Source organism: Columba livia, chromosome 13 (genome assembly GCF_036013475.1).
Source record: "Columba livia isolate bColLiv1 breed racing homer chromosome 13, bColLiv1.pat.W.v2, whole genome shotgun sequence".
Classification (NCBI taxonomy): Eukaryota; Metazoa; Chordata; class Aves; order Columbiformes; family Columbidae; genus Columba; species Columba livia.
In genome coordinates, this window is record NC_088614.1 from 12,716,650 (window position 1) to 12,733,968 (window position 17,319).

Below are 17,319 nucleotides of genomic sequence, written 5' to 3' on the forward strand. Positions count from 1 at the left end.
TAGTAGGATTCATGCCTCAGCTTGAGTGTTGAACCTTCCCAAAGGCAGCAAGGAGAGTTATGCTCACACTGAAGCTGTCCTTAGCCAAATAGCCTGTCTGTTTGCACAAGCCTGTTCCACAATCAGATCTTTACAAACACACTGTGATTCCTCCCCTGTTCTTCTGGGCTGCCTGGCACCTCTTGTGTTTGCTCCAGAGTTGCTCCTGCTTCTTCTCCAGCTACTGTAATTATGGCACTTTCAGGTGGAAAATAGCTAGATCTCTTGCTGCCTCCCTAATGCTTTGCTTTTGATGACTTCCATCATACTTAGCTATGGAGTGAAATGGAAGCAGTGCACAAAAAAATGCCAGCTTTTCTTGGATGTGGCATTTGCAAGAGCTGTGAGCAGTTTGAGTGAGAGATGTTGGTGTCCTTCCCTGGCATTGAGCTGGATCAGTAATCTCTTCATAGAGTGGGAATGGCCTGGCCTGTCTGTGAGTACTCTGGCACCATTTTCCTGAGTGATATTTTGCATAACTGCAGTCAAAATGGCTGATTTAGGCAGAAATTTGTAGTGGGGTTTGGTATCCAGTTGCAGGCAAATATGGTGGTTGTGGTGGTCCCATGGGGCTGCAGCTGAGACCCAGACGAGGTACTGGCGGTTATGTTGGACCACGCAATGACAGGAGACATAATTTGGTAAAAGCAGGTATGAGAGCCCCCTGCTTCCTTCTTGTTGCCAAAAGAGAAAAAATAGAGCACTTGGGGGCTGCCTTTGGCTCACACAAGCCTTTGTATCCGAGTCCCCTCTGCTGCTCTCATGGCCTGGCCCACGTGAGCAAACTGCAGAGCTGTCCCAGCTCGTCACTCCAGCTGTTGGTCCCATTTACCTTCTTACAGTCAGAACCCGTCTGTTGTTAAAATACTGAAGTGCACTGAGAGACTCGCTGGGACAGGAGAAGTGCAAGGGATGGAGGATAAATCAGACCTTCTGGAAACAGCAGCTGTGGCAGTAACCTTGCCCTGGGACAGATGTGCTGGAGAGGAACAGCTGGCTCCAGCAATGCTGTCATTCAGTGGTGGAGTTAGATTTTGTTGTTGTTGTGGGGTTTTTTTTAAGACTGTTCTCTCTTTGCCATGACTGCACCGTGTATGCTTCATCCCCTCCCCAGGGACAGCTTCATAAACTGCTTGTTGTTTGTGTGATAGTTGTTAAAGCTTCAGAGAGGTGTTAAAAAAACCCCTGACAACCCCCCACAAGCACTCTACCAGCAGAATCACTTACTAGCCGGTGCAGCTGCGTGTGAGGTTCTCTTTCAAAAGAAAGCAAAATATTTTTTTCAGAGCCACAGACTTTGATCTGGAAGCTGAGCTGTTACGCAGCATGATTTTTAAACGCGCTGTCCTTCAAAGGCTGCTTCTCCATTCAGAAAAGGGTGGCGGTTTGGGGTTTGTTTGTTTGTTTTTTCCCCTTCCAGGTGGCTTTGCAAGGCAAATATTTCACGGAGCAGTCCCACCTCTCCCAGGGGATGGGGCCTCACCCAGCGCTGTGCTCGGAGCTGACTCGGGGCCTCGCTGTCACCTGTGGTTCCAGGGTTTGGCCCAGCCATGGGATGGCACAGGGCAGCCTGTGTGCCGGTGACTTGGTGGTTGGTGGCAGCGAGCACAGCCAGGAGCGCACGTGTGCAAAACCAACCTCCCACCACAAGAGCTTCTGCTAATGAGTGAAGTCAAGTCTACTTGAGTTTGGAATAAGGCTGAACCACTGGTGGTCCCTGCAGTATATTCAGCTTTCTATCTGCCAGCTTCAAAAGGCCTTAATCTAGTTAACAACAGAAGAAAGCAGCAATTAGCGCTGAAGATGGCACGTTGCTGATGAGCAGCACAAAGGAGCTGCTGGAGAGCAGGATTTCATTACCCAGCCCGCCTTCTCCCAGGCAGCGGGGAGCTTTTGTCGCTTGGAAAAATGTCTAGAGATGAAGCAGCAGTGAACCATGCAGCTCCCTGTGCCAGTTTATTGTAGGTTCACTGGTGTTTTCCCAAACCTGCACGTGTGTGCGCACACACCAGCCCCCTGCACTTGGCTCCAGGAAGCACCGAGAGCTGACGGGAGGAGAGGGGATGCTGCCTTCCCCCAGACACCCAGATTCGCCTCCACCTTCACTAAATCGCTGCTGGTGATGGGCTGGGGCAAAAACACTGAGCACAGGGGGAGCGGCTGGGACACCAGGACAGCCCACGTCAGGGTGACTCAAACACCAGCACCACGGATGTGCTCCCAGACCTTCCCATCTAGGAGACCTTCCTTTTAAATGTCCAAGTTTCTTTATTAACCTGAGTATAACAAATATAACATGTACACAGTATAAAAACATAGAACATGACAGAGGTACAACACAGATACATGAACTATACAATGACCAGTTCATTGAATGATAATAATATATCAAGCATTTCATTGCTTGGAAAAAGCAAGTTTTGATTGTAAAAATTGTATCCTGTTCCACTGAAATTATACAAAGTACATTCAATACTGAAAAGAGACTCAACAGAGCAGGACCAGGGCATGGCCTTGCCGCTTAGTGTTACCTCGGGCCGGGACTGTACAAAATGAACCCAGATGCTTCTCTGGGATGGGTTTTAAGAACTTAGCAATTAAATTAAGAAGTACAAAGTGTTTCAGGGAGGGCATCTTAAAAGCATGTGGAACATGCGCTTTCGGTAGGACTGACAGGCTTCGGCAACATGCAGAGGGCGCAGCCTGGCACAGCTCTACGCAGGTTCCGAGTTGATGGGCGGCAGGTTTTGGTGCTTGAAGTACTGCACGACCTGCTGGGGCAGCTCTGCCAGCACAGCTTTGGCCAGGGTCTCCTTGGGGGCCTGCGGGCGAAAAGAAGCAAACGCCAGCCTAAGAATAGCCGTAGTGGAGCAACCGAGCAAAGGCACCTGGGCTGTCTCCAGCTCCAACCCGTGGCATTTAATGAATACCCCCTCAAGTCTACTGGAAGGTAGCATTTTATACACCTGGGATTATTATATTCTATATTACACCTTCCCTCCAGGGGATAATTCACTGGTGGGGAGGAATGAAACATCCTCGGTAGGCTAGAAAAAAACAGGTATTGAGTAACAGCAGGTGAAGTGGAAAGACACTGATTAGCTGCAGAAAGAGGGAAGACAAGCACAGGCTGATTTTCTGCATCCTCTGGAAATCCTGTCCCAGCAAGTGCGTCTGACCCAGGGCTGACTCCTGGCTGATCAACATGGGCAGAGAACTGCAGCTCATCTTGTTTTTCCCTTCCTTCCTCAACTTTTTCCACCACACAGCGGTGGGTCAGGCAGTGGCAGCAGGAAGCCACCCTGCACAGGGGACATGTGGAGGGCTGGTCCCAGCTCTGCCCCTTTCTACAGGCACTGGGAAGGGACCAGGGGGGCTCAGGTCCATGCCAGAGCATCACCAAGGGATGTGGAGTTCAGGGACGGGGTAAAGCAGGTGGGTGCCAGCCCTCTACCTCTTGCCTCTGTCTGCCTCTTCTGGGGTTGCTCCACATCCAGGGTCATTTCCAGGCTTGGGACCCCATTTCTGCCCGTGATCCCCTCCCTGCTGCCCACACTCACGTTGCGGAAGTCCCGGAAGGGCACGAACTGGACGATGTCACGCACGGCCTCCTCGCCCGTGTAGGAGCGCAGCACCCGGCTGTCCCCGTCCAGGAACTCCATGGCGGCGAAGTCAGCATTGCCCACTCCCACGATGATGATGGACATGGGCAGCTTGGACGCCTGCACCACAGCGTGTCTCGTCTCATCCATGTCGCTGATTACCCCGTCCGTGATGATGAGGAGGATGAAGTATTGCTGTGGATGGGAGGGGGGAGGGTCAGTGGGATGCCAGGGCACCGTCGCACTGCAGACAGAGCCTATGGGGTGTGAGCCGCCAAGATGCTCCACACATCAGGGGGAGGCAGGTCCCCTGAGGATTTGGGAGCACAAAGGTCACCACTTTACAGGAGAGATAGCATAATCCCCTTTAGCAGCGCCTAAAAACTTCAGGTGCTTCCATTCCCCCTGTTTTTTGCAAGATCATAACCAAGCAGCAAACCAACTCCCACTCCAAAGTACTTTGCTGATTTACTGTACTTAATGATGGAAAAAAATTAAAAAACCTAAACCTGTGCAGAGCTTCTGTGTCACAGCCAGCAGGAGTTTGGGGCCAGGACACGAGCCCAGCTGGGAAATGTGGGGCACATTTCGGCGTGGTCCCCATCGACATGTCCCCACGCCGATGGGGAGCATCCCCTGCATCCCAGCGCTGGGCTGTGGGCGGGGGGGCCTTTCCCATGCTCAGGGCTTGTCTGTCTCCCATACAAAGCCATGGGGCTTGGTGGCACCAAGTGGGGATGCAGAGGGTACCCCAAGCTGGGGGGATGCCAGAGCAGCAGCTTTAGCACCCAGTCCCCCTCCCTTGGGGAAAGGAGGGCAATGGGACCAGTGCTGCACAGCTGGGTGAGGACAGATGGACAGACAAACAGACCATCCTGCTGGACTTAGCTCAGCAAATCTGGGGCATGTGGACCCCCTGAAAAGCTCATCTCCTCTGCCTCCATGGAAAGTAATGGTTCCGTTTTGCAAGTTCCACAGCTTGCGTGTGTTGGAGAAATGACGAAAACAAGCACTTAAGCACATTAAAGCCCTTTGTTCCTCTCCTCATTCTTTCCATTTCCTCTGAAAACCACTAACAAAGCCGTCCTGGAAAAGCAAGAGAGGGAGCACAGCCCTAAGCCTTGGTCTTCCTCCAGTCCACATCTCCTGAAGCCTTCCCTAAGCGTCACCTTCCCACGACACTTTCCAGTGCTAAACTTCAAGTACAAACAAGGCTGAGTCGAGCTTAAACACAACCTGAGGATGCGGGTGAGGAGGTTTTCCCAAGCCAGGCAGGCTGCCAGCCCCTTCCCCACCCCGACCTCTTTTGATGCATTAACCCTGCCACAGAGTACTGCCCAGGGTTTAGTTTTTTCCCTAAATCTGAACTTTTCAGAGCAATTCATGGAGAGACATAGATCTGAAGAGCACACCCCAACATCTAAGTCTGGAGGGTAAGACTAAACTCCAGGAGAAGACCTGCATGCTTCTCTGTGGTGTCCAGCACCGGTTGTCACTGGAAGCAGGACAAGTGACTGAGGCCTGACCCTGCTGGGAACCAGTATGGGAAGAACAGTAAAACCTTGAGAAGAGCAGCTGATAATGAGAATGACTTTAAGCTGATTCCTGCCCTGGTCTCTCTGTGGGGTCAAGAAGAAGAAACCCCCAAAGGACCATTTCCCTTTGTTCCTTTTTCCTGTGAAATCCATAACAAGATCAGAGAAAAATGCTGGAAAGTATGCAGGAAAAGAGGGGGGAGCAGAGCTCATCAAATGTTTATCACTACATGTTTCAGAGGCCAAGTGGAATAAGAGCCGATGCTGGGGGTCAGGCTCAAAGCCTGGGGGGCTCCAGAGGGGCGAGCTCATGGAGAGCATCATTCCTAGCAAGGGAGCAGCGGTGGGAGATGCCCCAAGGAGTGATGACAGTTTTGGTGGTGTCAGTAAATGGCAGCAGGGCAGGGGTGCTGGTGGCACCTCTGGGCTCCATCCGCAGTCCCCAGCCGAGGTGACATCTCTGCAGAGCCACTGCAGCAGGGACCAGGCTGGTCCCACGGCCGGATTCCCCAGGGCTGGGGTCTCCACCCCACCCAGCAGCACCTTCCCCCTTCCTCGTCTTTTTTGTTGTTAAAATGGCCGATCTCCGAATGCACTGAGGGCTTTGGGGATGATTCCTGATCGTTTGCTAACGATATCAGCAATTAGGCTCACGGCATGAGCAGGACTTGAAGGGATTAAGCAGCATTAAACAGCATGTGGTAAGAAAAGGGGAGGTTTGGATTCAAGGACCCTGCTGGAAAGGTGTGTTTTAATTCCCCAAAGCTTATTAATCTTTCCCCGAGAGTCAAATCGTGTAATCCCTATGTGTCTCTCCCCCGATCCCGACACGTTTTAGTCCTCCCATCCCTTAAGAGCCAACAGCTCCAGTGTTTGTGATCCGCGTTGCCATGGAAAAACTACGAGGCTTCTGTTTTTGTTTGAAATGTTGGGAGCAAGCAAGAGCGGGAGGAAGAGGAGGGCAGGGGCAGGCGGCCACTAAAGCCGGCAGCATCAGGGGCGGCTTTGCTGCACACGTTGAAGATGGGATGGAAGAGGAGAAGACCCTGGGGGAGCAAGATCCCTCATCAATAACACTTAGTGCTTCCAAAAAAAAGACGACCGAGCCCGAGCGAACCCAGTGCTTCTGACTGCACTGTTAGTGCCCGTTATTGAAAATCTCCGTTGATTAAACTATTAGTGCCAACGGAGGGGTGCAATTTGCATATGATTAGTGCCTCTGCTCAGTGCGCAGCCTGTGGGCTTCTCCCTCCCCCACTGACGCCGAGAGAAAACGGAAAAATGAGGAGCGACCTGGATTCATGCTGAATTAAACCAAAATCAGTATTTCCTTGTGCCCACAGCTGCAAAAAGCAACAGTGCTCAAGGCAAGGCTGGAAAAGGGCTCCTTGAGGAGGAGGTGCCGGGTGTGATCCAGCTCTGCTCCAGCAGGAATCAGAAAAGCTTTTCCCCCGTGGCAGCTCCTGCCACACGTGCTGATGCCCAAGCTGAGCGGCTTTTGGCCAGCAAAACCCAGGGGCCAGACCTGTGACCTGCGCGGGCAGCTGCTGCCATGGGGAGCCAAGTGAGCTCCATCTCACAGTCTTCAGATGTACTTTGCAGCCCTAAGAGGACACCTTGGTCACCACCGGCACGGCTGGACCCACGGCTGCAGCTCCTGGCACACACGGGCATCCCCTCAATCACCAGCCTTGCCCCAACAAACCACGTAGGCACCGGCTTCCTCATGGCCTGGCACACCCAAGCCAGTTGTACGAGCCTCCTGCACTAATGAGCAGCTTTTTGACATATGGATGTGAACGGTCTGATGGACAAATTATAGAGACTGTCCAGGACAACCGAGCAGCTGCACGGGAACCCGAAGCCTGGCCCTGAGCCTGCTGCTTGTCCAAGTGGCGTGAAAAGCAATGATCAAACCAAGCCACAGAAGCATAGAACAGTCTGGATTGGAAGGGACCTTCAAAGGTCATCTAGTCCAACCCCCCTGCAATGAGCATGGACATCTTCATCTAGATCGTGTTGAACCATCCCATGGTTTTCTGCCATTCCCCCTCAAATATAAACAACTGTCCAAAGGAGAAGAGCGGAAAGGTCTCCTGGCAAAAGGTTCAGATTCAGCTGAAGGGAAATAAGCCAAAGTTTCAAGTCATGCTCAACCTCTTCACGCTTCCCACCCATGTGATGGCAGCAGGATCACTGTCCCAGTGCCCCCCAGGGACCCCAGGACCATCTGGTCTGTCCTGCCCCAGAATGGTCCTGCAGCATGCAGGAGCAGGAGGCTGTTCTGACAGCAAGAACCACGCTCCTCAGAACTATCATTCCCCACTTATCCATAAGGACAGAGGTTGCCTCCTCAGAGCAAAGCCCCTTGGACCTCAGCAGAGGATGCTTCAGGAAAAAAATCAGGAGAGAACCAAGTTGTCCTTTCCTGTCTCCTGTCAGCTGCTGCCTGGCACGTGTCAGGGACTCCTGAGCCCGAGCTCACGCTGGTGCAGTGGTGAATGGCCCCAACAGTTGGGTCTGCCACAAGAACACCCTGTCCCTCTCTGGACCTTCAGTCCCCAGCCCTGGGCACTGTCCCCTGCAGTCTCAGCCCCTGACTCCACTGCACACTGCTCTGTTGGATACCTGTCACCCAGTCATTCCTGGGGGACCTCATACGGCTTCCCCATAAGAATTAGGGAGAAATCAATCACTTTTTCACCAGTCATGATTTTACCTATCTCTGATGTTCTCAGTTCCCAAAAGCTCCTAGCCTTTCTGCTTCTTGTACAGGAGCTGCTCCACGATGCTGAATGTCTTGGCCAACTCTCTCACTACCATTCCCAGGGCTGTTTAATCCTCTTTGAGATAAGAGGATCAACATTTAAGACGGTGCTCAAGACATTTGTATAAATCCAAGGGATGCCCACCTCATGGCATCTCCCACCTTCATCTCAGTTCTTTCCCCAACAATTTCTGATTTTCCACAGCTGCGGTTTTGTTGACTGTTGTCAAGCTCTCGAGTTATTTTCTCTTCCTAAGAAGTATCTGCAATGACTCTACATTCTCTGTCTGAAGTGACAACAGCCAACTGAGAGCGCGCAGCTGCAGGGACCCCAGGGATGGTCCTGGTAGGAGAGCCCTGTCCGCAGCAAAGGGAAAGACATGAAACCAAGCTCAGGCTTTGCCTTTCCTGGCCCAAAGTCATCAGGATTGCCATCACATCATTGGATCTTATGGACTTACGGATGCAGCCTCCTGTTGGGTGGCCTGAGCCGCAAAGCGAGCCACGTGGTTGACGATGGGGGAGAAGTTGGTGGGTCCATAGAAGCGGATATGGGGCAGGCAGGCTGAGTATGCTTGGACAATGCCCTCCACACCTTCAAGGAAAGCAGAGGAGTCAGGCATTACAATGTGCCACAGCCCAGGCCACCACAAGTCCAATTAAGCATCATTAGCTAACGCTGCCATGGGAGCTGAAGTTGGACATACATTTTTTTTTTTCCCCCAGACTCATCCAGCTCCACAAGTTTCATCCACCTCAACTCAAATTTTCTAAAACCAGGGGTTTTCTTTTAGTCACTTTATAGTGGATGCTCTTCTGGGGTAAGAGGGCCCTCATAGTACCCACAGTCAAAGGCGGCTTTCCTGGCGTTTCTCCAGAAATCTCAGAATCAGCCAAAGAGGAGGAGCAAGAAGAAAAACAGCTCCTGGTGTCCGAGCATAACCAAGAACTGGACAGACACAGAGCAGAGGTAGCAGAGAGAAGCAAAACAATGCCAGAAGCACTCTCAGAGCTCCCAAACTGTGTTAGGGACCCAGAGGTCATTGGAGACCCTTCTGGTTCTGCTATGCCAGAAAGGGTGCACAGATGTGTAATTCAAAGATGACTAAATCCATAATTAATCAGCTGATAATCCATTCTTTGGGAAGGAATTGTCACTGGTAAGAGCTGCAGGACAGTGGCTTCTGTACCCTGTAATGCCCACAATAAATGCCTTTTCAGCTACTGGAGAGGGACTGAATGAAGCAAAGGCAGCAGAAAAACAGATGTTCACAGCAACCTTTCATGAACCAGCAAGCAAGGTTTGGAGGCTGCCCGAGCCCCCGTTTTGCTGGGGTAAAGCAGAGGTCAAGCCAGACGATACCACTCAGGATTTGAGCAGCTCTTCAGCCACGACTGGGATCAGCTCTCAGCTGCCACAGGGAGCGTTAACCCTGAACTCCCCATCTGCTAACCAGGCCTGGTGTTTCTCGTAGGCTTGCTGGACGAGCAGACGCTGGTAGGACACATCAGCCATCAGCACAAAGGCAGATTTTACACTGTCTAAATCCAGCTGCATTTTACCCTGGGCCTTCCTACACACTCCCAAATTTTCACCGCTTTCTTCTCAATGCACCCCTAGCACTTGCTGTGCTACACTGTTCATGTCTGTTTCTGAGCAAACCTTGAAAAATTCCTGAGATGAGGTATTGGAAAAATGCAGAGGAAAGGACAGAAGACACTGAAGGCATCTAAGCAAGGTTAAAGACTTGGTAGATGCTTACCTGAACAGAACGGGTTCGTGGGATTGAAGTTAATTGCAAACTCATGGGATACCTGTGGAGAAGAAAAGACCCAGATTAACACGGAGGGCCAGAGCAGGGCTGGATGCTCACTATCAGTTTAGCTGATGCTGCAAAGCTGGTTTGGGTCTGATACTGCCCCAGGGCAGAGGTTCTGGTCCATCCTGCTGGGTCCACAGCACCTCCCAGCCCTCTGCTGTCCAAACACTAAGGAGCAGCAAGTGCAAACGTGATGGGGGTTGAGCAGCGTTTGAGGATGGACCAGTTCCAATGGTCAGTGGAGCAATTTCATGGCCAATCGTGGAACCACCAGAAATTATTAAGTCACACATTCTTCTACAGCTATCAAAGCAGATTTGTCCACATGGCTTTCCCACCGGCTGCCCAGAGGCAAAGCATGCAGAAGGGATGCTCTCAGGCAGCAGGGCCATCTCACCAGTCACCAGGAGAAACTGCTTCATCCTGTTGCAGGTTATAAAGGGGGGAAACTCAACATCAATCACAGGGGGCCCCAGTTCTGCCACTTCCAGCACCTCTGAAGGTTGAAGGGGGTGATGTGGGCTTTCAGGCCACCAGCTCAAGGGCTCTGAGACAAAAAGCTCCACTCTGTTTGTGTCAGAGTTATAAAACAAGGATATTTTCTCCTTCTCAGAAGGGTGGTGGTTTGCTGAGCTTCTCAGCCAGGGGATCGCTTCAGGACATGTGTATTCATAATGCTGGCAAAACGACTGTCCTTTAAAACGCTGTGTGAAGCAGAAGTCCTCCTGAGACTGCAAAAGCAACATGCATCTGATTCAGACTTTCCAATTACACTGGGCATTGTGTCGAAAGCAGCAAAAACTATTTTTGCAAGAGGCTGTGGGGTGGGAAAAAGCAACCAAACAAAAGTAGGTCAACCAAAAGTCCTCCCTGTGCTGTAAAGCTGACAAGCTGTCAGACCGGCGAACGTCAACAGCCTGCCTGGGTCTCTCCGTGCCTGTAGAACGCAACCAGTGAACCCAGGATTGGACACCCAGGCTGAAACACATGACTGTGTTTTGCATACGCCCTTTCTCATAGAAGCCTCAATTTTGGGCAATATATCCAAATTCAAATGTCTTGATTTTCAGTTGTAAAGGGCTCTTTTTTTTTTTTTTTAGATGTTAAAAATTCTGGCATACAAGTATTTATAGACAAAGCAAGCAAAAATAATTCCATGTTTTCCACTGCAAAAGAGGGCTTTCTCTTTCTTTTAAGCAGCAACAAAATGGTTTGGAGATGTGTTCCTCACTGTCTACAGAGCGGACTCCCTGTGTGGCAGAAGTGTTGCAAAACCTCCTCTGGGGTTTTTACAGATTATATATATATATATATATATATATATACACACGCACGCACACACACACATATATATATATGCTAGAAAATTCAACAGGAGGGTTTCAAAATAACAAAACAAACAAAAAATTCTAATTCCCTATCCAGCTTGTACTTTGAAAAGCAGTTTCTCTGGAGTCCAATTAAATGTATATGGAGACAACACCATCAGACTAGAGATAAGGAAGAAATTCTTTACACTGAGGGTGGTGAAACACTGGCCCAGGTGGCCCAGAGAGGTGGTGGATGCCCCATCCCTGGAGACATCCCAGAGCTGGACGGGGCTCTGAGCAACCTGAGCTGGTGAAGATGTCCCTGCTCATGGCAGGGGTGGCACTGGATGAGTTTTGAAGGTCCCTTCAACCCAAATTGTTCTATGATTCTATCTCCTAAACCCAGAGCAACTGGTGGGGCTCCAATGTTACACATCACCCTCTCTGCTGCTGCCTTGCCTTTGCTCATCCCCCAGAAACCACAACCCATCTGCTTCACTCTCCTGTTCCCTATTGGGAAACCGCTCGAGGCTCTGTACAGAGCTGTTATACGGCAAGATGTTCTTTGACATTTCCAATGAGACTTTTGTGTGCAAAACATCTCGCTCCGATGGGCGCCTGGGAAGCGTTTGGGGAGCCATGGCAACCAGAGCACAAAGTGCCATTTATACAACTCTTATCTCTTAATGATCTTCCCCATTTTCACTCCGGTCTGCGGGTACAACAGCCACCCTTCGTCATGTCCCCCGGGGAGTATCATCAGCCACGCTGCTCCCCGCCGCAACACAGAGCATGGGTTTCAATGAAGAACAGCTGCTTCAGCTTTGAAATTACCCAACGACCCTCGATGGCCAAAAAATCTTCAAGGAGTGAGCTGAGCCAGTGATGCACAGACCCCACGGGCCAGGAGAGCCAGGGAGCGACAAAGCTCCAGGCTGGAGCGGTGCAGGGTGGTGCACAGGGTATGTTCCCACTGCTCATGTGAGACAACTGATGGGTCACTCTGAGACAAGCACCTGGGGAAGGAGAGCTGCTCTCTGCTGGGGTTTACATGGGCTTAGACATCATTCTGGGGGAAAATGAGGTGGTTTTCCCCCCCGTAGTGCTTACAGAGCATCCCCAGGCCCACAGGAGCAGCAGAAAATATTTCTGCTGCAGGAGGCACCTGTGGGGTGGGCAGAGGAGCATCATCTCTCTGCTCCACAGCCCCCAGGCAGCATCCTTGACCTGGCACCCACCTTTGGCCTTGCAGGAAGGGCCATTTCTAGCCCAGCGATGCTTTCCCATGGGCACTGACCTGTGCACATCAGCAGCAGGGCAGGATGCTCACCGTGATGATTCACCTGTTCCCCCAGCAGCCCAAGCCATTGTACCTTTTCCATCCCCACTGCGTTTTCCATTCCCGTTCTTCTCTACAGTTAATAAAATGGCAGCTGGCTGTTAGTCCTTGGAAGCTGCCTACCAAGATTCTCCCACCGAAAGTGGTGAAGTGACAGACCAGAGACATTTGCCGGCCGAGGAGGATGAATCAGCTCCAAAGAGCACACAGAGGGATCTCCTCCTGTGGCTGGCAAACAGCGAGATCTCCCACTTGAGTCACATGAATTTTGGCTGCTGGGAACGCAGAGAAAAGCACAAAGCTGGAGCTAGCAGGACATCCCCAGCCTCGAGGGCTGGCAGCCATGAGCTTCCCAGCCCAATTCACGGCTGCTCACGACTTAGGTGCCCTGCTGCGCTCAGCCCAAAGCAAAGCTCCCCTCCCAAAGAACATAAAAGGCTCACTGAGATTCAACCCCAGCCCAAAGCTGGGGACCTCTCAGAACCAGCAAGCAGAAAGAAACGGCACATTAAGAGCGTGAGCAAAGGGCAGCCAAAAGACCCAGCCAGTAATGAAAGATGGTGGTGCCTCAGTGCATCTTCCCAGCCCTGAGAAGGTGTGTCCATCAGCCAGCGTGGGCTGCAGGAGCAGCCCCAACCCCTGCCCGCCTGATGAGCACGATCATAAAATGATAGAATTGTTTTCATTGGAAGAGACCCTCAAGATCAGCGAGTTCAACCATTAACCCAACACTGTCACTGAACCACATTCCTAAGAACCTCATCTGTGGGTCTTGTAAACACCTCCAGGGATGGTGACTCCACCACTTCGCCCGTGCCAATGCCTGACAACCTTTTCCAGGAAGAAATTTTTCCTGATATCCAAACTAAACCTCCCCTGGTGCAATTTGAGGCCATTTCCTCTAGTCCTATCACTTGTTACTTGTGAGAAGAGATGCTCCAGCTCATACCCTTGCAGGAGCAGGATGTCTTTAACCCTTTCAGCAGCTAATCCCAACAAAAAATCAAGGTGGCTTTTGGGAAAACCCCTCTGCTCCCATTCTTGCAGGCTCTGCCCATGTAACGTCATGTTGAGGCTACCCAGCTCCCAGCCCCCTTCCAGGCTTTGCCGCTGTCTGACACATTCATCCAGAGGCCCTTTCCCTTGCCCAGAGTTGTTCCTGCCTTCTGCCAGGAAAATGAATCAATGCCTGGCTCTGCCCATCAATGCCAGGGAGCTGCTGCCTTCATGCCAGCTTAGCAAGGATGAACAGGCTGCCCAGGCCCCATCCCTGCCTCACTGCCCATGCACACTGCCACATCTCACTGTCCGCCAGCTGAAATCCCGTATCCACTCATTCTCCCTCTGCCCAACAGCTTTTTCCCGACCAAGACAGCTGGGAAGCCCCGGCAGCTCCGCTCCTGCCCAGGCAATATCAGGACAAGCACAGCTCAAATGTGCACATAGCCACAACATTTCACCTTCCAGTCCGGCGGGAGCTGGGCACCAAATCCCAGAGCAGGAAACATCTTGTCTCTAAAAGAGAGGAAGAAAAACATATGGGTGTATTTACACACACGAAGCAGGCTTGCACAGCTCTGGCTACGGCCTCCCTGTGCTACCAGCTGCCCAACACCCAGCTACAGTGACAGCACCAGCTAAAAAAGGTTCTAGCCTTCCCTTCTCTGAATACAACACTGTGTCTTTAAAAATAATGAGAGCTGAACAGAGAGAGAATAGATGTTCGCCTTTGGTTTTTGATCTTTAGAGAAAAGAAGAGCCCAGCTTTGTTTAATCACCCACAGGGATCAGGAGCATCCTCTTGCCCAAACACCTGAGTCCCTTGCAGACATGTAACCTTGGAGATGTAAAAAAAAAAAAAAAGTATCCATTTTGGTGACAAAAGCCAGCACGGTGAGATGTATAAGTTGCTATTTTTCTGTGTGGTGCACCTCAGGTGATGGGGAGCAGGGCAGCCTGGCAGTGCAGCTGCCAAGAGCAGATACCAGCAAGCTGAGGGCATCTGCCTCTGCGCCGCGCAAGCACCGAGCGGCTGCTCTCCAGCTGCTCCACCACTAACGCACCCTTCCTCTCAACAGCAGCGATGGCAGGCGAGGAGAACCCCCGTCCTTACCCCCTGTCCTCCTCCTGCATCCCAACAACGTGCATGGCAATTTTCTCCCAAGAAGCTTTTCAAAAGCAAGGTAACATTTAGCCGTGGCTTTGCAGATGGAAAATCGAGGCACAGGCATCCCAGCAGCCCCTTGGGAAGCCAGGGAGGCATCTGCAAAACGGGGGTGGAGGCAGAAGGGCACAGTGCTTACGTGTCATAGTCCTGGATGATCTGACCGACAGCCCAGATGGCCGACAAGTACTCGTTTGTCCCCATGGGGTTGATATAGTGCAAAGAGGAGGGGTCTCGTGGGTTCCCGTTGGAGGCTGTGAAGTCAATCCCAACCTGAGAGGACAAGAGAGAAGCACAGACCCATCCTCCGTTAGCAGACACCACCACAGACCTGGCCACCGAGCCTCTATTGCCTTTGAGGTCCACACACAGTCCCATCAAGACTCAAACCTCAAACTTCTGAAAAAGTTTAACAAAATCCAGATCTTCACCTTCCCTAAAAAAAAAAAAAGCTGATTAAATACCAGGTTAGGTAAAGCCATTCACTATTACACCTGCATTTTTCACCAGCAAGCACTACATAAGGTCCCAAAGCAGCCCCTGCCCCTGGGGCAATCCACCACCATCTCCAGCTCGGAAGCCTCACTGCCCATCTCCCAGGTGTTAAGCTCAGAAACTGAGTAGCCCCATGGATACCAGAGCAGCCAGGGCTGCCTGGGCATTTGGATCTCAAGGTCTTTGACCAGAGTCACAACCCTGAGCAGATCCTTCCCTGCAGCCGCTCTTCATCGGGCTTCCCCAGGGACCAATATATGCTGAGCTCTCAGGGGACTTCATCAGCAAGGCACTCAGTTTCCTCCCTCCTCAATTAGGCTTTCTATTTAAAAACATTTGTAGAAATGCCTACCTCAGACCCAGTTAAATCTGGTCAGAACAGGCGAGACGTGAAGCCACCCAATTTGAAATGACTGGGAAGGCGGAGCAGGGAAGAGGTGAGCAGGCGGCGTGACTGCGCTCGCCTTGTTTGCTCAGCAAACAGGCAAAACCCAAAATAACTCTGCCAGCTAAATTGAGCTCGGGATTCACGAGGGATTTTTGCTCCACATTTGTAACGGGAGAAGATGAACTGTGATTTGGTTGAGAAGGGACTTTGGCCTGGCTGGGGCAAGATGTCACAGCCCAGGAAGTGCCACCATCCTCTGGCTGGTAAAACAGGTTTGGCAGGACTAAGGGATGTGGTTTTAAACTGAAAGAAGGAAGGTTTAGATTTGAGATAAGGGAGAAATGTCACACAGTAAAAGTGGTGGGACACTGGAAGAGGTTGCCCAGAGAAGCTGTGGATGCCCCATCACTGGAAGTGAGCAACATGATCTAGTAAAAGATGTTCCTGCCCTTGGCACAGGGGTTGGATTGATGACCTTCAAAGGTCCCTTCCAAACCAAACCATCCTATGGTTCTATGAAAATCCAACTTCTTCATCAAGCAACCTTACAGCCTCACCAACCTGCAGTTCAGAGCTGTGACACCCACACCCGTGCACAGTCAGAGAGCAAGAGGGAAACTGAGGCACGGGGAAGGGGCTCAGTGGAGTCAGACGGACACGTGCCTGGCTCGTGCAAGCAACGTCACCAAGAGCAGGACTTGGGCAACAAACTTCCGAGGGATGCAGCTGGTCTGCCTCTCACACAAGGCAAGCATCCAGGCATGATGCTCCTCATCTCTGCGGCTTCAGCTCTTCTCTCCCCACCACTTCCCTCGGCGGGGAAGACACCAGAGGCTTTTCCAAATCACAGGGGTGAGTGCAACAGCATCCTCCTCCTGGACTGGGCACTTCTGTGGAGTGTTGCACCCATTGCAAACCCACACGGGTTTTTGGACCAAAGAAGTCTTGGGCAGGGGAAAACCCTACAACAACCAGCATATATTTAGATGGAGGGAGGAGATTTCTGCATTCAAGCCTAATTGATACAAGAGCTCTGTGCTACGAATAATCTTAACGATTTTTCTCCTCTATTCGCTCACCAGCACCAAGACCTTAGCACACAGAGGCAGACTGGCACACAAAAAGCTCTCAGAATCACTCCAGTTCCTATGGCAACTCTTTCTCCTTCTCCTACTCTCCCCCCATCATGTTTTTCAGACGAAACAACAAAATACAAACTGAAATACTGCGAGTGCCTGCAGATCTCCAGATAGTGCACCAGAAAAGTTTGCAAAAATTGAAAACCCCACTTCTGTGTTGTGGTGGTTTCACTTGGGCTTGTAACATCCTCGTTCAGTTACTCTTGACAAGCTGTGGTCCGTCTTGAAAGACATGCCAGTAAAAATGCAGAAAACCATCTCATTAACAGCCCAAGCCTCTCAGTTGGCTTCAAAACAAGGAGAACTTCTGAAAAAAACTGGAGGGTGGTTAAACCCTGCGATGGAGAGACACATCACATTTTGTAAAGGGTCAGAAGGTCTTTGTGGAAGTCTGACCTTCAGCTAAAGTCTAGCCAGCTCCCTCCATGCTGTTGGATGCACCTGAGCATGGTTGTAGTGACCACCAAAGCCCCAAAACCCCACGGTTTAAGAGCACAAGGCAGCTCCTCATTGCCAGGAAAACCCACCCAAGCTGATGCCAAATCTCACAGAACCTTCCTCCCCAGTTTTGACCATTACATACATGTTACTGTCAAAAGTCCTTACGGTAAACATCAGCTGGCAGCCTCCCAGGATGTAGTCCAGGAAGGAGAAATCTCTGGTTATCTGAAAGAAAAACAATCAAACAAAAAATTGTTTCATCAGATCATGTGGTGCAGGA

General features: G+C 51.1%; 1 protein-coding gene across 11 annotated transcripts in view; it reads right to left on the minus strand.

Annotated features, from left to right (window-relative positions):
• Nucleotides 1-2,287: 2,287 nt before the first annotated feature.
• The window catches only part of CPNE2 (copine 2), a 47,967-nt gene continuing 32,935 nt past the window's right edge, over nucleotides 2,288-17,319 (minus strand). For 6 of the 11 annotated variants that reach the window (XM_065029158.1, XM_065029161.1, XM_065029159.1 and 3 more), the window contains 6 exons: nucleotides 17,205-17,264; nucleotides 14,716-14,849; nucleotides 13,873-13,927; nucleotides 9,707-9,758; nucleotides 8,405-8,538; nucleotides 2,288-3,836 (listed from right to left, as the gene is read on the minus strand). In XM_065029158.1, coding sequence (XP_064885230.1) covers nucleotides 3,417-3,836; nucleotides 8,405-8,538; nucleotides 9,707-9,758; nucleotides 13,873-13,927; nucleotides 14,716-14,849; nucleotides 17,205-17,264 — 855 coding nt within the window. In that variant the 3' untranslated portion in view covers nucleotides 2,288-3,416. Of the gene's footprint in view, nucleotides 3,837-8,404; nucleotides 8,539-9,706; nucleotides 9,759-13,872; nucleotides 13,928-14,715; nucleotides 14,850-17,181; nucleotides 17,265-17,319 lie in introns of all 11 variants that reach the window. The other 5 variants (XM_065029162.1, XM_065029163.1, XM_065029164.1 and 2 more) reach the window with 2 other exon arrangements.